The sequence below is a fragment of the Mesoplodon densirostris genome, chromosome 2, assembly GCF_025265405.1.
Source record: "Mesoplodon densirostris isolate mMesDen1 chromosome 2, mMesDen1 primary haplotype, whole genome shotgun sequence".
In the NCBI taxonomy this organism is placed as follows: Eukaryota; Metazoa; Chordata; class Mammalia; order Artiodactyla; family Ziphiidae; genus Mesoplodon; species Mesoplodon densirostris.
Genome location: NC_082662.1, coordinates 151,659,958 through 151,679,405, shown reverse-complemented (window position 1 = coordinate 151,679,405; position 19,448 = coordinate 151,659,958). Strand labels below are relative to the sequence as shown.

Genomic DNA, 19,448 nt, shown 5'->3' with positions numbered 1-19,448 from the left:
TTTTATTTTGTCATTTTAAAACAAAGCACTTTAATTTTTTTATGAATACCGCCCCCTGAATCCTACTAGTAATGGCATTGCCATTGGTGACATACAGAAAGAAGAAAAAAAAAGTCTTTTGAGAACATTCCACTGTGTAATCAGGATGCAGGGAAAAAGTAGAGAATTTGCTGACGTAATACTCAAAGGTTTACAGCACATTTATTTCCACTAACTGGTGGGGGTTTAATTGTATAAGTTACACAGGTTGATAAGAATTAAAATAAAAACTTTATACTATTATTGATGATATTGAAAACTGACCATATTTTCCCCAAAAAGAAGCCCAAAGAAGAATGGTATGCCATTTAGAGGGCAAATCTGACCTAAGTCCAAGACAGATCAGCCACACCAGCCTTCTTCTTTTCTTCCAACAAGTGTAACCTTTCTCTGATTTAGGAATCTGCCTGGTTCCCCTTCTCTTCTCCAGTCCTACCCTCTCTTGCCAAGGTGGCTCCTTCTCATCATTCAGGGCTTGGCTCAAGTATCACCTTCTCAAAAAGCCCTTCTCTGACCACCTTATATATGAAGTACTCTTCTATCCAAGCACTTCATCGATGCCCCATTATCCTGTTTTACTTTCTCCTTAACACATCTTTTAAAATCATCTGGTTTGTTTATTTTGTGTCTGTCATTGCTCTTCCCCAGTACAACAGAAGCTCCATGGATGCAGAGTCTATATCTGTACACCCAGCATCTCACACAATGACATTGCTTATGTTCTTAGATGTGTAGGTCAGCTGTTTAGGACATCTGCGCTTCAAGTTTCTCATGAGCTTGTAAATAGATGTCATCTGAAAGCCGCACTGGGCTGGAAGACTGACTTCCTAGGTGGATCCCTCATATGGCAGCAAGTTGATGCTGGCTGTTGGTTGCTGGCCTTAGTTCCTCTCCACATGGACCTCTCCTTGGGATTGTTTTGATGTCCTCATGGCATGGGGGACATCCCTCAGGGCAAGCAATCCACGAGACTGGGGCAGAAACTGCAATGCCTTTTATGATTTGCCTTTTATGATTCGAAAGTCACGCACTCTCACTCCCACCCATGCCACTGGTCATGTGAGTCGGCATGGGAGGAGACTAGGAAAGAGTGAGTACCAGGAGGCACGGACCCTTGGGGGCCACCATGGAGGTTGGTTACCATACCACTGGTTACAGTTAGTTCACTATTAAAAAAGCAGGCCTTTAAGGTAAGGCAAGCAAATACCCATACACCTTATATTTTTACATATTACTTCAATATTTAAAACACTTTAAAAGAAATAATCAAAGCTTTCTACTTTTCTATGGAGCCTGAAAAAATATATGAATTTCTCCTTAGTGACAGAATTAGATGAAAAGAATCATAAAATGACTACTGTTGTCCCTTTCATTTTTCGTTTAACAATAGGTTGCTGGTTTTGTTTTACTATCTACTTAGTTGGGGATATGCAGCACTCAAGCTCTTTGAAGTGTAAAAGTAAGATTAAGGCCAAGTGCAAACTGAGCTGGGAGGAGTTCACACAAGTATTTGGAAGCAGGTCCCCAGACAGGATCTGCAGCCCATGTGTCTTTTGAGACAATGACATATGCAACTCTTCAACCAAAAATGACCTCACTTGTTACCAGTTGATTGTTCAGGGGTCTGGAAACCACAGTGTATTATTTTACCACCCAGGGTGAAATTAACTACAGACCATAGCCATGTGTAACCTTGGTCTTCTTAGGGATCAAAGGCCAAGGAAGGCAAATACAGTTTTTTTTTAAGTTGCTGAAAACAAGAATTATCTGTCTGGATTTTTCAAATTCATAATCACTTTTTACAAGGTGATGCGAAGAACAGCTTCTCCTAATTATTTCAGATAAGACACTTGCATTTCTAGTACTGCTAATTCTATATTTAAATAAACAGATCAATCCATCAATAAACTAACTAAGACCTACCTAGAAAAATGCTGCTTTGAAAAACTGAAAAAGAAAGGATTGGAAAAGAGAAAATGGAGCCAAATCTATGATGTTAGTAAGAATAGGAGTAAAAGTAGTGAGATTTAACTGGAATCTCAAACTAGATTCTAGCTAACTAGATTTAACTAGAACCCCAAAAATCTGCTACGGAGAAATGATTTCAGAAGGTGAAACACAGACTGTGGTTTATTTATCTGCTTCTCCTTTGACATCAAAAAGATGAAGTGCTCCTTTTAGAGAAACTATTTGCTTTCTAGCTCAAAGCTACGGAATGTCAGTGCAATTTATTATCTAAAACTTGACAGATGATACACAGATTAGGGGAAGCAACACCAAATCTCAGATACCTTGTTACACTGAAGAGAGGAAAAGCTTCAAAATCCACTTCACTACAGGGCAGAAATTGACCTTCTGTGCCTTAACTCACATTTACTGTTATATCAGAAGAAAAACTCATTAGCGCATTTTACGCTACCATGCCTGAACCCCGGGGTAATGAAAGCATCCTAGAAAAAAATCTTACTTCAGAAACTCAGAACAGCTGGTGCTAGATTGTTGGGAAAGCAGGCAGCTAGCTTGCAGCTTGAGAGTATCAGCTGAGTAGCCAAGATCAGAGAGAGCTGAGAGAGGCAGCCAAAGAGCAGTGCTTTCTCAGGATAATTCTGATCCAGCACGACTGCTTTTTTACTGAGTTCAAAAAAGGAGGAATTTGATTTTAGAGGCTGAACCCCAGGAATATAAGTCAGAGACACCAATGAGAACTCTCTTTGGAAAGAAAATTGTTGCCCTCCTGATTTCATCTTTTTAGAGCCTGATTTTATCTTTCTAGAGCCTATATACAAAAAATCAACTTTTTCTTCTGCTCCTACATTAAAGCATCAGCAAGGAAGGACATGGCCCCAACCAGCTCCATGTTACAAGGACCTTTCACAGGCACTCATGCTCCTGGCCTCTGAAGGTGTCAGTGCGGACCAATCTTCAACATCTCTATGGTAAATGACACCACTTTGAAGTAAAGCCTTTCCCTGGGGAGGAGCTATTACTTCAGTGCAATAGCCCATTCGCCTGCTGAAACTTGACTTCCATTGCCAGGTTCTAACCCCAAAGTGCACATGCAAGCTAATTCCCTCACACGGTAGACTGAGCAAAATACACAGGTCTGCACGCTGGCCAGCAGCTTTTGCAAAGAACAAACACACATGTTGTTTCCCATCACAATGGCAAATGTCCAACTCCTATTTCTGCCTTTTCAAAAAAGAAGGGGGACCTTCTAAGGAAGACCTGCACTCACTTATTTTGCACGCATGAGAAAAGTCAATATATACACTCATGCCACAACCATTCCATCCCTGGTGCCCACAGCAATGGTTTTCCTAGCTTTCAGATCTGGAACTATCTCTTCTGACATAATTCTCTGTGTTCTTTTTCTTCTCAGCACAGCCCTTCTTTTGGCTGTTGTTGTTCATGAAAGAGATGGTATTTTCTTTCAGGCTAGAGGTTATATTAGTCAAGGTTCTCTGGAGAAACAGAACCAATAGAACAGATAGCTAGAGAGCCAGAGAGAGAGAAAGAGAGAGAGAGAGAATGTATATATATAATATATACCTCAATATAATATATCTACTTCATACCTATCTATTGAGAGAGAGGTGGAATGATTTTAAGGAATTAGTTCATGCAATTATGGAGGTTGGCAAGTTCAGAGTTTGTAGGGTAGGCCAGAAGGCTGGAGACGCAGAGAAGAGCTAATGTTGCAATTCAAGTCCAAAGGCAGTGTGATGACACATTTTCTTGTTGCGTGAGGAGGTCAGTCTTTTGTTTTATTCAGGCCTTCAACTGACTAAACGAGGCCCACCTATGTTATGGAAGGCTTTACTCAAAGTCCACTGATTTAAATATAAATCTCAGCCAAAAACACCCTCATAAAAACACCCTCACAGAAACACCCTGAATAATGCTTGACCACATATCCAGGCACCATGCTCAGCCCAACTGACACATAAACTTAACCATCCCAAAGGGCAAAAAAATTTTTTAATTTTTATAATTTGATGTAGATATGAACCATCAGTCTATTCACCAAGGATATGAGACAAGGATAAGTCAAAACTACTGAAAAGTTATATCTAAGTACAAATAAAGAAACAAAGGCCCAAATGGCATTTTAAATAATGTGGCAACAGAGTAAGCTGTTTTATTTTTCATGGTATCAGTGGTGGAACTGCAAATTCATAGCATGCTATGGCTAGAAAAATCTTTAAAGATCAGCCTATCCAGCACTCATGGTATAGCTAAGGAGACCAAGGCAAGGTAGTGAATTCAAGAAAATCTGAAAATATGGTGGGGCAGGGCATAGATGATGCAGAAGAGCCAACAGCTGAGAAACCAGATAAAACTCGTACTGGAATGCCTTATGTGGGATGTTACTGAGATAAAAATCACTCTCCATTGTCTAAACACACAACTATTGGGCGGCACCGAGAGAGAGAGAGACAGAGACAGAGACAGAGACAGAGACAGAGAGACAGAGAGAGAGAGAGGGAGAGAGGGGGGGTGGGAGAGAGAGAGAGAGAGAGAGAGCACTCAAGGGGGTGCTGGATGGTTGGACCAAACAGGTCCATTATCAAAAGCTGGCCTCTGTATATCCAAAAGACAGAAAATCCATGCATGGATAACTGAAAGTTCAATTACTTCCTTTATTTTGATAAGACGCATGGGAAAATGAGAGTTTGGCCGTCACCATGCCAACATCAGCAAAGACTGGCCAGTGGGTCTGGGACTTCATGCTTCCCAGTGGGACTCAATAATCTGCCTCTCATGGGGTAGGGGAGTTCAGTAAATATTAGTGAGTTACTGTCCTTTCCTGCTCAGACAAATGCCAGCAGTGTCCCTTTAGTTCACTAGTATTTGCCCAGGCTTTGGGAAAAGCTATTAAGATTCAGCACCATTATCAAAGGGGACTTGGCAGCATCTAATCTTTGGGAGACAGAAAACTGGCCCAGAAGTGGGGCTGTAACCTTCAGTCACCTTCTGGCATTGCTGCAATCTGATGCCTAAGGAATAAGGATCCAGTGCATCTTTGATGCCCAGTCATGGCTTTGAAGCTGTGTCAAGACCACAGGACAAAGGCAGCACTGTTTATGCAAATTTAGAAACAAAAGAAGCTAGAATCCAAAGCCATTAAAAGTAACATCAGAAATCCAATACCCAGAGGTGATTAGAGGCCCTACACCAGTATGAAACAGAATGCCTGAAAGTGAGGCTGGGCAACACACCAAAACACACACTGGGAAGCAATCCTGAACAGCCACAGCCCGGCTGGATGTGCTTAGAGGGCTTGATGTCCGCAGCTCCTTAGCCAAGGGGCAGACTCTGTGTACCGCAGGAAGGAAGCCCTCGGCCACAGCTGCTCTACACCTGGTGCACGCAGCCCTTTCCTGAGAAGTTCCAATTTGTGCCCTCAAGGCCACCCTCTTGATGCCACGTCATCCCCTTGGCAGTTCAGTCATCATGTGGCACGGGCCTTCCACAGGAGACGACACTATTAGGGACACCTTTGGGCACAGTACACAACAGGGTGATATACAAATGACCTTCCGAGAAAACTTAGATATTTTTTTTTAGGCCACTCCGAAAAAGATCTAAAATTGGGCTGAGGGTCCAGGAAACATCAATCGTGCAGAGTTATGATTCATAAAAATTCTTTAGATCCACTCACTCCATGAAGGGGGTACTGATGTCAGACCGGGAAGGGACCCGAGAGAACATCTGTCTCATCCACAGGTTCTCAAGTTTCGCTCCGCATTATCACCCCCTGGGAAGTTTTCAGAATATGTCACTTGCCCTAGTCCTACCCCATAGATCCAGACCTAAGTGGTCTGGGGGTGGGGCCCAGGCATCAGTATTTTTTTAACCCTCATCAAATGATTCTCATAAGCAGCCACATTTGAGAGCCACAACTCTGGCACATCTCCCTGATGTTACGGAGAGGAAACTGAGGCCCAGAGGGAATAAGGGGCTTGTTCTAAGTGACACAGCATGAGCAAATGAACAATGCCTCCCAGTCCTTTCACAAGACAACATAAATAACAAAATGAGGACATTTGCATACTGGGGGGAAAATGGAGGAGGCTGCTTCTGGCTGAAGGGAAGAGTTCCGGATACTCCCCGGGGAACCTGGCCTCATCTTCCTCCCCAGGTGATCATTATCTCCCTGGCAGGAGGCATTAAGCTGTAGAATGCAGCTCACATTTCAGGGAAGGAAAAGGACTTAAAAAGAAAATGGGACACATAAACTTGAGGACATTTACAGTGGAATTTGTGATAGACCGGTCACCTAAAGGACACAATAAAACGAGGGTGTGGAACTGTATGAGATTTATCAATGGAGGTGTGATCATCCCCAGAGAAGGCTGCCTGTTGGTAAGCTTATAATAATGCTACTGTATCAACTCTGAACATACCTTCACGCAGCAGCGACAAACTCAGAAAAATCTTTTGTACAGCGGACTCGAATAGTGTAAATTTCCCAAAAGTTCTATTTTGGATTCATAACCGGTGAAGACACTAGGTTAGAGACTTTGTAATATCATGTAGTTAAGGCTGAACTTCAACTAAGCTAATTTAATAGACTGTTCATTGTTCTCCCAAATGAGGGGAGGAGCTTTTAAAGGCATGCCAGAGAGAAAATCAAGGGTAAGAAAATTAAATACCAGCAACAAAAGAATCAGGATGAGGGGATATGGAGACTGAAGTGGTTCACATGACTACTATTTATTTGGAGGAAATGCACTGGTTTGATTTCCCTCCAGTCTATTAGGAGATGTTCATCAATAGCTATCCTTCCTTCTATAAACCTAAATGCTTAATGAGCTCATGATGTGAGATACCTGAGCAAAGAAAAGGGTTTGAGGGAATGTCACTTTATACTGAGCCCCACTGCAAGGCACTTCATACAATGGGTAATCTGGAGCATTGCCTTAAAAAAAAAAAATATATATATATATATATATATATATATATATATATATATACATATATATATATATATTTTTTTTAAATAGCCGCTATTGGAAGGTGGGAGAACACATGTGCTCGACTCAATAAAAAACACAGATGATGTCTGTCTGGCAGAGCCTCTTCTTTGTAATCTTGTACATTACTACTTCTCTTAATAAGAAACCCCTTGGCCTTCTTGATTGCTTACGCATCTGGAACCTGGAGTTTAGAAGATTCCAGTGTGTGACAACTTACCAAGCTTTGAAAATCCCACGGCCTGTACTTCAGACACATATACAGCTTTCAGTCCTTCCATGAGGGCCCCCTATTTTTCATGGGGGCTTCTGGGAGCTCATCTCCTGCAGTTCCCAGACCCAGAAGTGTATACAAATTACTTGTGCACGTGTTTAAGGCACAGATTCCCAGGCCCCTTCCACAGGCCATCTGATTGAATGTGGCTGAAACGGGGCACAGAAATCTATGTAAGTAACAAATGTCCTAGGTGTTGTGATACAGCTGGCCCATGAACCAGTATTTAGGAACCACTAGTAGAAGCGCAGCAGCCTTATAGCAAAAGGTCAGCAGAAGAGTGATGAGGGCCACGTCCACTCATGGCCAATGAACTTGACCAATGGGGTTGAGTTGCTTTGAGGCCACCTCAACTACTAATTTCAACATGATTACCTGAATTTATCCACCTAGACAATCCATGATGGTCAAATAAATAAAAGGATGCATATAATTTTTTTTAGTCTGTTGCTTTAGAAATTCATAGTTTATCTTGCTAAAGAGAATTTTCTAGGATAGAAATCAATGTGTCCAGTAAATCTTAAAGTCTAACAAGATTGAGGAAAAGCAGAAAGGAGATTTGTAATTTTCTAAAACATTTTAGTATGCTGAGCCTTAAAGGCCAACTCCACAAAATCCATCTGAAACATAAGACACGGTCTGACTGTCTGAATACACTCCCACCCCACCTGCTTCTAGCAGAGGGAATGCAGCAATGTAGGAGCTGCATATAAGCTTACTGTTCAACGTTGCAGTGATGACATGAAAAATCCTGATTCCACCTGGCAGCAACTTTCCACTATCTTGGCGGGTCTCAGCCATAATCACTGTGGTGTGTGGAGCTTGGACAGATTATGGAGCTGGCTGGAAACCAAGAAACTAAAAAGCAGTCCAGCAGTTCAGCAAGGGACTCTGTGTTGGAAATGCCATAGCCCCAAATGCCCATGACCATATTTCTCACGGACAGCCCAGGAATTTAAGTTCCACTGTTAGTCTCCAGAAAATCCTGCCTTTCCCAAGGCCCTGAAAAGTGGCAATTTCTCACTTAATATGACTTTTAGGGAGAATGTCAATCAACATACATCCATGTATTCCCCTTTCTCAGAATCATCTCTCGCCCTGTGAGAACAGGAAAGCTTGATGTGGCCCACTGCCCTCCCCACCTCCAAAATGTATACAGTCAGTCTCAGAAAGGAAAGGGGATGCAAAGTAAGAGTTCTATTTCTTTACTGCCTAAAATGTAGGCACTTTGGGCCACCTTCATGGTTTCCTTGGGCTTGACAGCTATCTTAGTCTATTTGGGGTGCTATAACAAAATACTACAGGCTGGGTAGCTTATAAACAACAGAAATTTATTTCTTACAGTTCTGGAAGCTAGAAGTCCAAGATGAGGATGGCAGCATGGTCAGGTTCTGGTGAAGGGCCTCTTCTGGGTTGTAGACTTCCTGCTGTGTCCTCACTTGGTGGAAGGGGTGAGGGATCTCTCTGGAGCTTCTTTTATAAGAACACTAATCCCATTCATGAGAGCTCCAGTCCCATGACTTAAGCACCTCCCAAAGACCCCCCACCTCCTAATATCATCATCTTTAGGGGTTAGAATTTCAACACATGAATTTTGCCGGGAGGGTGGTAGATGGGGAAAGCTCCATTTAAGGAACTTCCTCTCTCCAGACTGACATGTGCCTCAATAGACTTGGAAGTGATCAAACCTAGGAGGTAAAGAATTCTTCCAATGTAGGCAATTTATCACTTAAATCAAGTACTCATGAGGCTGCTTCATCAGAGCGGCCTGGTCCCACACACAGTCTTCTGCCATCTTCTTAGGGGTGTGTAGCCTAGGATCATCACTTAAGTTATCATTTATGTTTCGGAAATGCACGTCTTCTAAGGGGTGTTGAAACATTAATCAAAAATTCTGGGGTGGGGCCTTCTCTGGTGGCGCAGTGGTTGAGAGTCCGCCTGCCGATGCAGGGGACACGGGTTCGTGCCCTGGTCCGGGAAGATCCCACATGCCGTGGAGCGGCTGGGCCCATGAGCCATGGCCGCTGAGCCTGTGCGTCCCGAGCCTGTGCTCCGCAAATGGAGAGGCCACAACAGTGAGAGGCCCGCGTACCACAAAAAAAAAAAAAAAAAAAAAAAAAATTTCTGGGGCGAAGAGGATTACTTTGCACTATGTTTGCAGAGGAACACGATCTCATCAGCTAAACCAATTAAGTCAGGGACATGTTTCAGCTTGATGAACTTGACAAACAACTAAATAATAACAATTACTGCCTCGATTAAATGAAGTATGTTATGATATCATAAATTCAGCCTTGGTAGGATGTCATGAGGCTATTACGGGAAGTCTAAGTCCGAAATGATTTCTGTCCAGTGCTCCTAGAGAGGAAAAGAAATGCCCTGCAGCCAAATCTAAGGTTTAATTCATACAAGAGACTTTGCTAATGTCACCAACCACAAATGCTGCGTTTTCATGGCTCTGGACAGCAGCAAGTTCCAGTGAATTAATTGCAGCCACTCTATTTATATTCCGCACGGCTTTTCAATTACTACCTATAACGAGACGGTTTTTACCTTTATGAACATTAACGCACAGCTTTCCAACCATAGGAATGGAGAGCCGAGGGAAAAGTAATACAATCCTGATCATTTTACTACTAGGTCACTCACTGGCAGCTTGCCAAGCCTGCTGGTTCTAGAAAGCAGTTACTACTCGAGTCCTAGGGCTCCTGAGGAGCCTGAGCAGGAAGCAAGGGTCACCACCCAAATGCCTACATGGGCCAGACAGCAGGGGCCAATCGTAAGTGCACAGAGGGTGGGCTTGATGGGGACCTGTCTGGACAAAGTCCGGGAGACAGCAGCTCCTAGGCTAACCATTTGTTGCTGTGGACAAATGCAGGCCTGGTGGGGCAGGTGCTGCTCACTCTGGCATGTCCAGTTTGTGTAAAGTTATCTAGTTATACATTTATGATAGACGCACTTTTTGGATGTGTGTTATGCTTCATTAAAAAGTTTTTTTTTGGCTTCCCTGGTGGCACAGTGGTTGAGAGTCCACCTGCTGATGCAGGGGACACGGGTTCGTGCCGCAGTCCGGGAAGATCCCACATGCCACGGAGCGGCTGGGCCCGTGAGCCATGGCCGCTGAGCCTGTGTGTCCGGAGCCTGTGCTCCGCAACGGGAGAGGCCACGACAGTGAGAGGCACGCGTACCGCAAAAAAAAAAAAAATTTTTCTTAATGGGCTAAGGGCCACATTTCTGGGGGCCAGAGACACAAGAACAAGAGAGCAAGATGGGTATAATCAGGGAGGGTTCAGAGTAACTACCTGCAACAGGTGTTGTGTGAAGCTGGCTTTCACTGTGCCAGCCAGGACATAGGTACAGGTGGGATGGCAGAGTTTAAAAAACCTGGGATAGAGAGATTGACTTAAAAACATCACATTTGTGCAGAATAGGAGATATCAATTACTTCTATTAGGTTGGCCAAAAGGTTTGTTCGGTTTTAAGTAAAAATAAAAGACTCATTTTCACCAAGAACTTTATTGAACAACGTATTCATTAACCAAATGTACTTTTTGGCCAACCAACATTTGGGTTAACACCTAAAAGGATATATGTATATGCACAGAAAGTTTCTAGATGATACACAAGAAACTGTTAACAATGGTTGCCCCAGGCAGGTGGTATGGAGTGGAAGGGAGATTAACTTTTTATTGTATTCCCATTCACACTCTTTGAAGTTTTATTACGGGACAGTATTATTCTTTCAATTTCAAAAAGAAAACGTCAGGAAAGAAAATGCTTAAAATAATTAAATTACTATAAACCTACAAGGACTCTAAGGGATTTAACTTCTTTTAGCAGCAATTTTTGATATGCTAACAATGTAAATGCAATTAAATGAACAGATCACTCCTTTGAGAATAAAAACGTCAAAACATATACAATACACACACTTTGTAATTCCTGATAAATAATAGCTATGATTTAAACACATATAGTGAAACCTCTTCATAATATGGTAACTGGGGAATAGAACTAAGAACCAAACTACAGGCTAATCATTTTCTCTCAAACTTTAACTCGAATGTATATTGTTATGTTATTTGAAGCAATGTGCAGAAATGAACCTTATAATAGTCCTACTATAGTCCCTATATAAGCCTTATAATGGTCCTACTGTAGTACGCCTTAGACTTGAAGACAGTGCCACACCGTGATAGGACCCATGAGGACATTTAAGTGTTGGAAAAAGGACCGAGGCACAACCAACAGCCTTTCAGGTTACAAAGCTTTCATTGTTCATTCCTACGACCACCGAGACAGTCAAGGGACAGGGCCATGGGAAGCATGCTTACGTACCTGGAGTCATAAGCATGCACCATGCACTAGCTGGAGAATCTGGAGAATCTGGAGAAAGGAGTTGAAGACAAGTACGTAAAACCAAACCCTGCTTAGAATAACTGGTATGCTCCTTTAACCATGAGCTATATTCCTTATAAAATACTCAACATTAGGGCCTCCCTGGTGGCGCAAGTGGTTGGGAGTCCGCCTGCCGATGCGGGGGATACGGGTTCGTGCCCCGGTCTGGGAGGATCCCATGTGCCGCGGAGCGGCTGGGCCCGTGAGCCATGGCCGCTGGGCCTGCGCATCCGGAGCCTGTGCTCCGCAACGGGAGAGGCCACAACGGTGAGAGGCCCACATACCGCAAAAAAAAGAAAAAAAAAATACTCAACATTAAAACAGCCATATAGGGTTTAAAATCTAGAAATCTGTTATCTCACTCCGACACTTATTCATTATGTAATATACTGTGGGAACATCCCTTAACTGCCCTGTGCTTTGGTTTCCCCACCTATGGAAGTCAATTAATAAAATAGATCCAGGACAAGTTAGGCATCCATTCTAACTCGCAAGTGATTTGTCTAAACTAGAGCAAAAGGATAGGTGACTTCAGTTTTTACCCAAAGGAAATATATAATTCTGAGGTCCAATTGTGTTTTGAAATTGTACAGTGGAGGGAGGATTGATAGTGTCTCCTACTATTTGGAAGAAAGTTGAGTTTATATGTCAACCAAATCCAAGACCACTAATTAAAAAGGCTGAAAAACTGACCCTCTGTCTTACCAAAATGCTGCAGCCACCATGCATATGAATAATGTGGCCTTCTTCGTTTGTCACTAAAAATACGTAATAAATTTCTCTCTGTTGCTATATAGCTGTGATCATAGCAAGTGACCTGCATATTTAAGTACAACCCACATATTTAGTCTCGTTCTGTTCCTGTGAAATCTACCAACATAGAACAGAGTTTAGTAACTAGAAAGTGCCCAAGTGACAAAATCATCAAGACAGTGGAAGGGAGCCACTGAGTCCCTTGTGTCATTCAAGCAGAAGGAGCCATTCTTCTTTGAAAGAAAACACTGGCACTCTTATCTTCCTAAGGTGGGTCAACTGACAGAAGCAAAAACTAGAACTAATTGGTCTTTTCTTGATCTTAAACAGAGCATCTGTACTCAGTCTGCGACATTAGCTGCCTGAGTCGCATCCTGGCTCCACCGTGCACTAACCTTGTGACCTCAGACAAGTTATTTAAATTCTCTGTGCCTCAGTTTCCTCCTGTGTAAAGTGAAGAGCGTAATGACACTTCTCACCTAGGGTTGCTGTCAGGAGTAAATCAGTTATCATACCAAAGTGTTTAGAACAGCCCCTCCATGAATGTTAGTTTCCATTATGCTGATAACTTTTTGTTGGAAGGAAGAAAATAAACAGAGCTTCTTTTGAACATATTTTCTTTTTTAAAATTTTCATTTGCGAAGAGAAAGGTAATGGAGATGAGACAAAAAGGAAAAGATGTATAGGAAATAGCAACTATTATCTATTTAGTAGCATGTGTGTAAAAGACATTGTAATACTTTATCTCATTTGCTTGTAATAATAACTCTTTGAGGTAGGTGTTATTATTGGTCATCTCCAGATGAGGCAGCTCAGCTTAGAGCTTCATGATGTGCCCATGATTACACAGGAGATTTGAGCCCTAGTCTATCTGTAAGCTGCATACTCTGCCCTCTGTACTAAACTACCGGGCTGGGAAAAATAAGGAGAAGGAGGGGGTAAGGTGAGAGAAATAAACTAATGGAGAGAAGTAGACCAAAGTACATATACTTTTTCAGCCATGAGCTGCAACTTCTGTCTAGAGGGAAAACATAACCACTTAATGTCAAGATTGTAATGATAAAATGTGACATCATTCTCACCACTGATGAAAACGAGCATTACTAGTAGCTTGGAACATTTTGTAAACACACTTATATTAGTGTATCAAGTTAAACATTCACCAAAATGCTACTGGTTGGGCATTAAAATGTAGAGATAAATCCAAGCTAATCCCCAAACACGCCACAAAGTTGTGTGCAAAATGTCAGGGTCAGTACCCCAGAACAAGTAGAAGTTCATCATTGTTAATGTTTATGTCAACAGAAACATCTCTTTATTTAAAAGCCATATGATGGTTTTCAATTTAGCATACATATTACTTTTCAAAACTCTACCAAATGAAATGCCCAAATTGTTCTGTAATTACACGATAGTTACTGCCTTGTGACTGCACAGACTCTGTGAATCCCAACCGTCTTCCCACACAGAACAGCAGGCTCTCCAAAAGACAAACTTAATGTATCTTTTGGGTCAAATGTTTTTCCTTGTGCCCTGCTCCATTTTCCATCATCATGTTACTTGCCACTGCCCCCCTTAATCATAGGCTTGGGAAGGGGGATGAGGTCAGCCTTCCCTCTACTGCTAAGGCCACTATTCATGGCTCCACTGAATTAAAGAGAACCCACTCAAGTGCACTGCCGCATGTTACAATGCCAACCTGTCCCCTTCATCTCAGCACAGCAGTGATCCCCATTAACCCAGTGCGGGTTTTAATTACAACACAAGGATTATCTCAGTTCCTTATCACAGAACTGTGATATCTGAAGGACAACAATTAGTTTGGTGGGGTTTTGAGATCAGATAGGTAAATGTGACAAGTTTTCCTTTTTGCCGGTACAAAGTATCTCTAAAATATAAACTTTCCTTCATTCAACTGAATCCAAATAAACTTCATACTGAGATAACTGCCCTCATCCTCTGAAAAAGTTTTCAGGTCAATTTGTTGGTATTCAGTGCAGATATGGTCCAGAACTTTAGGTGAGGGGAAAAAAAAAAATCACACCACTGGGAAATCTGAATGTGATCATTGAACCAGGGTCTCAATTACTCATACAGGAAAGAAGTCTTATCAGATGCTACTCCAGCCATTGTTAGAAGTAAGCAGATGAATGAGAAGAGAGAGTCTGCACAGAGTTACTAAAATAAGATGAAATGGAAGCGGGCAGCCCAGTCTCTATACTCAACATGGTTCTGTTTTATGAAGTTCGGGCCATTTTTTGACACTGACCATTTTTTTTTTTTTTTTTGCTGTACGCGGGCCTCTCACTGCTGTGGCCTCTCCCATTGCGGAGCACAGTCTCCGGACACACAGGCTCCGCGGCCATGGCTCGCGGGCCCAGCCGCTCCGCGGCATGTGGGATCTTCCGGGATCGGGGCACGAACCCGTGTCCCCTGCATCGGCAGGCGGACTCTCAACCACTGCGCCACCAGGGAAGCCCCGACACTGACCATTTTTGACCTCAGCATGTGCTGGCCTTGCAGAGTGGAGACTAGCCAGTTTGGCATCTCAGAATGTTGAGGAGAGCTTGGGACTGAGAGACTAGAGTAAGTCATTGGCAGAAGCCCCTCAAAACTGCAGCATCCTAAACTGAGGTACTGCCTCTCCTGGAGGGTTATAACCCATCACCTTGCCCGCAAATACTCCTCTAGCGCTAGTCATGAAGTCAGCAGCTCCAGGGTACAGTGCAATGAGTTTGAAGATTTGCAAAACTTAGACCTGCCACTCACTTTATCTCCCCTGATAGGAAGCTCTGGTTAATGTTCCAGTACCTTTTTATTTTCCATGCTTCTCCCTCTTTCTGGAACCCTCCTTCCTTCCCAGGTTTTTGTGGATTCCTATTTGTCCTTCAAAACTGAGTTCAAACTAAGTGTCAACTCTCCTCAGAAAACCTTTCATGACCACACAACTGCCCCAATCTGATTTATATAGAAATCTTTTGTCACTCTCCCAAAAGCTATAAATGCCATTCAGATCACCTTACACTGCCTAGTTTAAAAAAAAAAAACAAAGCCATATTTATCTGTGAGGAGCCACATCTTTTTGTGTGTGTGTGTGGTATGCGGGCCTCTCACTGTTGTGGCCTCTCCCGCTGCGGAGCACAGGCTCCGGACGCGCCCGCTCAGCGGCCATGGCTCACGGGCCCAGCCGCTCCGTGGCATGTGGGATCTTCCCGGACTGCGGCACGAACCCTTGTCCCCTGCATCGGCAGGCGGACTCTCAACCACTGCGCCACCAGGGGAGCCCCGAGGAGCCACATCTTATTCAACCTTTTCCAGCCTGAACCTGGCATAGTGCCTGATTCTCACAAAAGAAGGTCATTACTTGCACAACCTCTCTGTGCCTCAGTTTTCTCATCTGTAAAAGGGTATAATAATAAGACATAACTGATAGGGTTATTGTGAAGAGGAAACCAGAAAAATGAATGTAGAGTGCTTAGAAGAACTGTGAGCTCTTATTATTAAATATTTGTAAAATTAACAAGTAAATATAATCTTCAGTCAGTTACTTTAGACAATATCTTCTATGAAATGGAGATAATCTTTCTTTATAGGATGGTAGTTAAGATCAAATGAGATAACTAGTTGATGAAAGTACTTTGAAAGCTGTAAAGGACTATTTAAAAACTGGCATTTTATTATTATTACCTAATAAATTATATAAGATTTCTAAGCCAGAACTCAAAGAAGAGTCTTCAGTGGCTGGTTAATGCAGGGGTTGCCCAAGGCCTTACCCAAGCCTTGGGTTTCTTCCTTTACTTTCCAACACAGACCATAAAGGTACAGTCACATGGACCAGGAATAAGGGTAAGGGAAAAGAGATCCCTAAGGTCTAAGCAGAATTGAGAATACTACCCATCTAAAGAGAACACCAACATCCATAGAATCTGGAACATCCAGGGAACTCAGGATGTACAATCATTGCTGAGTGATTCTGATCATATCACAAAATCTATGAAATTCAAGAGCTGGAAAGGATTTTTGAAATCACTTGTTCCTATTCCCTTATTTTACTGATGAGAAAACTGAGGTCTATGGATCCCAAGCAACTGGCCCAAAACTACATGTCAAGCTAGTGACAAAACAACTCGTCTCCTTATTTGTAGCTTTATATACATTTTGCTTATACTGTATCATGTTCCCTTTATCCTTTCTGGGGTGGTCTTTAGAAACAAACCTGGGTTCACATTCCAGTTTAACCATTTATTAATTCTGTGACTGAGTTATTGAACTGATCCAAGCCTCAATTTCTTCGTTTGTAAAATAAGGATGATAGTATCTTTTAAAAGTTTACTATATGATAAAAGGGGTAATGTCTGCACATCAGGTAGCAAAACCTGTGCCTGGTACTCACTTCCCCCCTCACTAATTTCCTATAGCAACTATCGTGATGTTCTTTAAAACTAAACAATGCATAAAGACCAAGACAATATTGTAAAGCATCTCTTTTGAAGAAAGCGTCTAAGAACTGACATTTGTGAAATTTTCTTTTGGTACTGAAATGGTTAAAAAAAATCCTTCTGGTTTAAAATCTGACTGCACCAACGTTCCTACTTTCCACATAACATGCCCTTCTCCGTGGCAGCCGTCACGTATAACAGAGTATATAGTAAAGCAGTGTATAGCACAGTGCTGCACTATATCTCATGTTTGCTTTCTCACCTCTGCACCTTTCCCACCAGGTACCATTAGGCTCCCAGTTTCAGCTACTGCTTTATCCTTCCTTTTCGCTTTCTGCCCAACCGTGGCTTTAAGGATGTCATGTCTGTGGACAGCTCCCTTTAACAACACAAGACAGAAATTGCTCCAGAGTGACCTGGGCTATGTCTTCCTCAAGACACCAGAGGCCTCTTGTCCATGTACCTGGCAGCCTATCTCCCCTGGCCAGTGTCCACCTCCTCCTCCACAGGCCCCTTAGCGGCTCACCTGGCCACCAACTTCTCACCCTCTGATACCTGCTTTTATAAACAGATGTGGAGACAGGACCAAGTGGGAAAGTTGAAGTGGGCAGCCACCTCCGCAGCAAGCACAGGGCCTAGGCCCGAGTCTCTACCCTAAGCGCAACAAAACTTAGCTGTTTGCCTTCCCGTGGCGGTTCGGTCCCCAGGACGCCCGCCGGCACCCCAAGGCACCCCGCGCGGTTTGCATCTGCGGCAGGGAATGGGTCCCGGGAGGATGCAGGGACGGGACAGCTTGGAGCGCTCAGAGGAGACAGGACCCACGGTGGTGACGTAGTTAGGAAGACACAGCTGGCCCCAACTAGCCTCAAACTCTGCGTCCTGATCCCTTCTCCCCTTCCTCCCCACACCCAGGGAGAACCTTGAGCCACTTTTCCAGCCTCTGAGTTGGGAGCAGGAACCCGGCACCGGGAAGCCAGGACAGCGCACTCCAACCACTCCGGAGGGCCCCCCACCCCGCCCCGGCCCCCAGCCGCAGTTTCGGTCCATGTCGCGTCCGGAGGAGTAGGCGGCAACGGGCAACCTTATTCCCGCACTCCGGGGCGAGGGATATGAGGTGGGGAAAAAGGGAATCCTCGCGAGTGTTAAGGGGGGAGAAGGTACTACTCTTGCGGGGTCTCCCCAGTCCTGTCCGGGAGAGGGACGAGGTCACCCCGCTCCACACTGTCCCCACGGGAGCTCGGGGCGGGCTGCTTATCCTGGTTAGCAGCCCGTGGGCACGCAGACGCGCGCGTCCTTCCCCACCCCGACCGCTGATCCACCCAGGACCCACGCCGGCGGTGAGGGGTGTGCGCACCTCGTGTCCGCGTGCCCCGAGCGCCCCCTCTCCCCTCAGCGACACTTCGGGCGCCGCCCCCGCCGCCGGCCCGGCGCAGCCAGCTCACCAGATGGCCATCCTGCTCTTGGGGTAGTCCAGCCGCTCCAGGCAGCCGAGGAAGTGAGGCAGCGTGTGCGCAGCGTTACGCGCGAGGACGGCCACCATCACCGTGGGTCTCTGCAGGGGCGACTCGGGGAATACTACCGCCTCCCCTTCGTCGTCTTCGGAGTCCGGCTCGGCAGCGAAGCGTGCCCGGCAGCCGCCGCGGAGCAGAGCCCACGAGAGGAGTAGCAGCGCCCAGGCCAGGGGGGCAGCGGGGCTTGCGGCCATGTTCAGGGCCGTGGCGGGCGGCTGGACCACCGGCCGTGGATGCCCGAGGCCGGCAGCGAGGGGCGGAGGGGAGGCGGCTGGCGCGCGCGCACTGGCAAGACCTCGGCAGCCCGGGACCCTCCCGCCGCCGCCGCCGCCGCCCCAGCTGCACTGCCCAGGCCCTGCCGCGGGGGCCCGGAGTACCTGCCGCCGCCGGCGCTCGTCTGGGACTCAGGCTCGCAGACAGTCGTGTCGGTGCGGCTGTTTGTCCCGAGTCCCGCGGAAAGTTCCTCTAGTCCAGGCTCAGCTTGTACAGCTGAGGTCTGTGGCTTCCCCCAGAGTCGTGAGGTGTGGCCGTGTCTGCCAATGGGCGTGTGAATGCGTGTGTGTGTGTGTGCGCGCGCGCGCGCGCGAGCGTGTGTACATAACGGTACGACTCCAAGAAAATTTATTCTGCTTTTGCAAACCGCAGTCTAAAGTCCTTCACAGTGATGCAATGTATCCAGTTTTTCATAATGCACTTATTGACTAAATGGGTAGAGCTCTAAAATGGAAAGTCACCTAATGATTCACTACTATGATAAACAGTTTTTTAACTTCCACAAAGGCAGAATGTTTGCATTTCCTCACACTCAAGTGCTCTTTAAATTCATTCTTGACTGAGTAGACCCCTCAACAAGGTCAAGTTGGAAGACTTGGAGAATTTTAGAGCCAGATCGAACCCTTGAAATTAAAGAAAGCCCCTTGGGGGCCAGGCCCTCTACCTGCCAACTCAGGGTCCTGAGCTTCCTGACAGGGTGGCATGTTAAGGAGGAGATTCAGACCCACTTGAGAATGGACTTGAGGATATGGGGAGGGGGAAGGGTAAGCTGTGACAAAGCGAG

The 19,448-nt window shown here is 44.7% G+C and overlaps 1 protein-coding gene across 1 annotated transcript in view; it reads right to left on the bottom strand.

Moving 5' to 3' along the window:
- The window catches only part of COLGALT2 (collagen beta(1-O)galactosyltransferase 2), a 126,563-nt gene extending 107,872 nt beyond the window's left edge, over positions 1-18,691 (bottom strand). Inside the window, exon 1 of the mRNA XM_060088509.1 lies at positions 18,323-18,691. Coding sequence (XP_059944492.1) covers positions 18,323-18,585 — 263 coding nt within the window. The 5' untranslated portion in view covers positions 18,586-18,691. The remainder of the gene's footprint in view (positions 1-18,322) is intronic.
- Between the last annotated feature and the right edge of the window lie 757 nt (positions 18,692-19,448).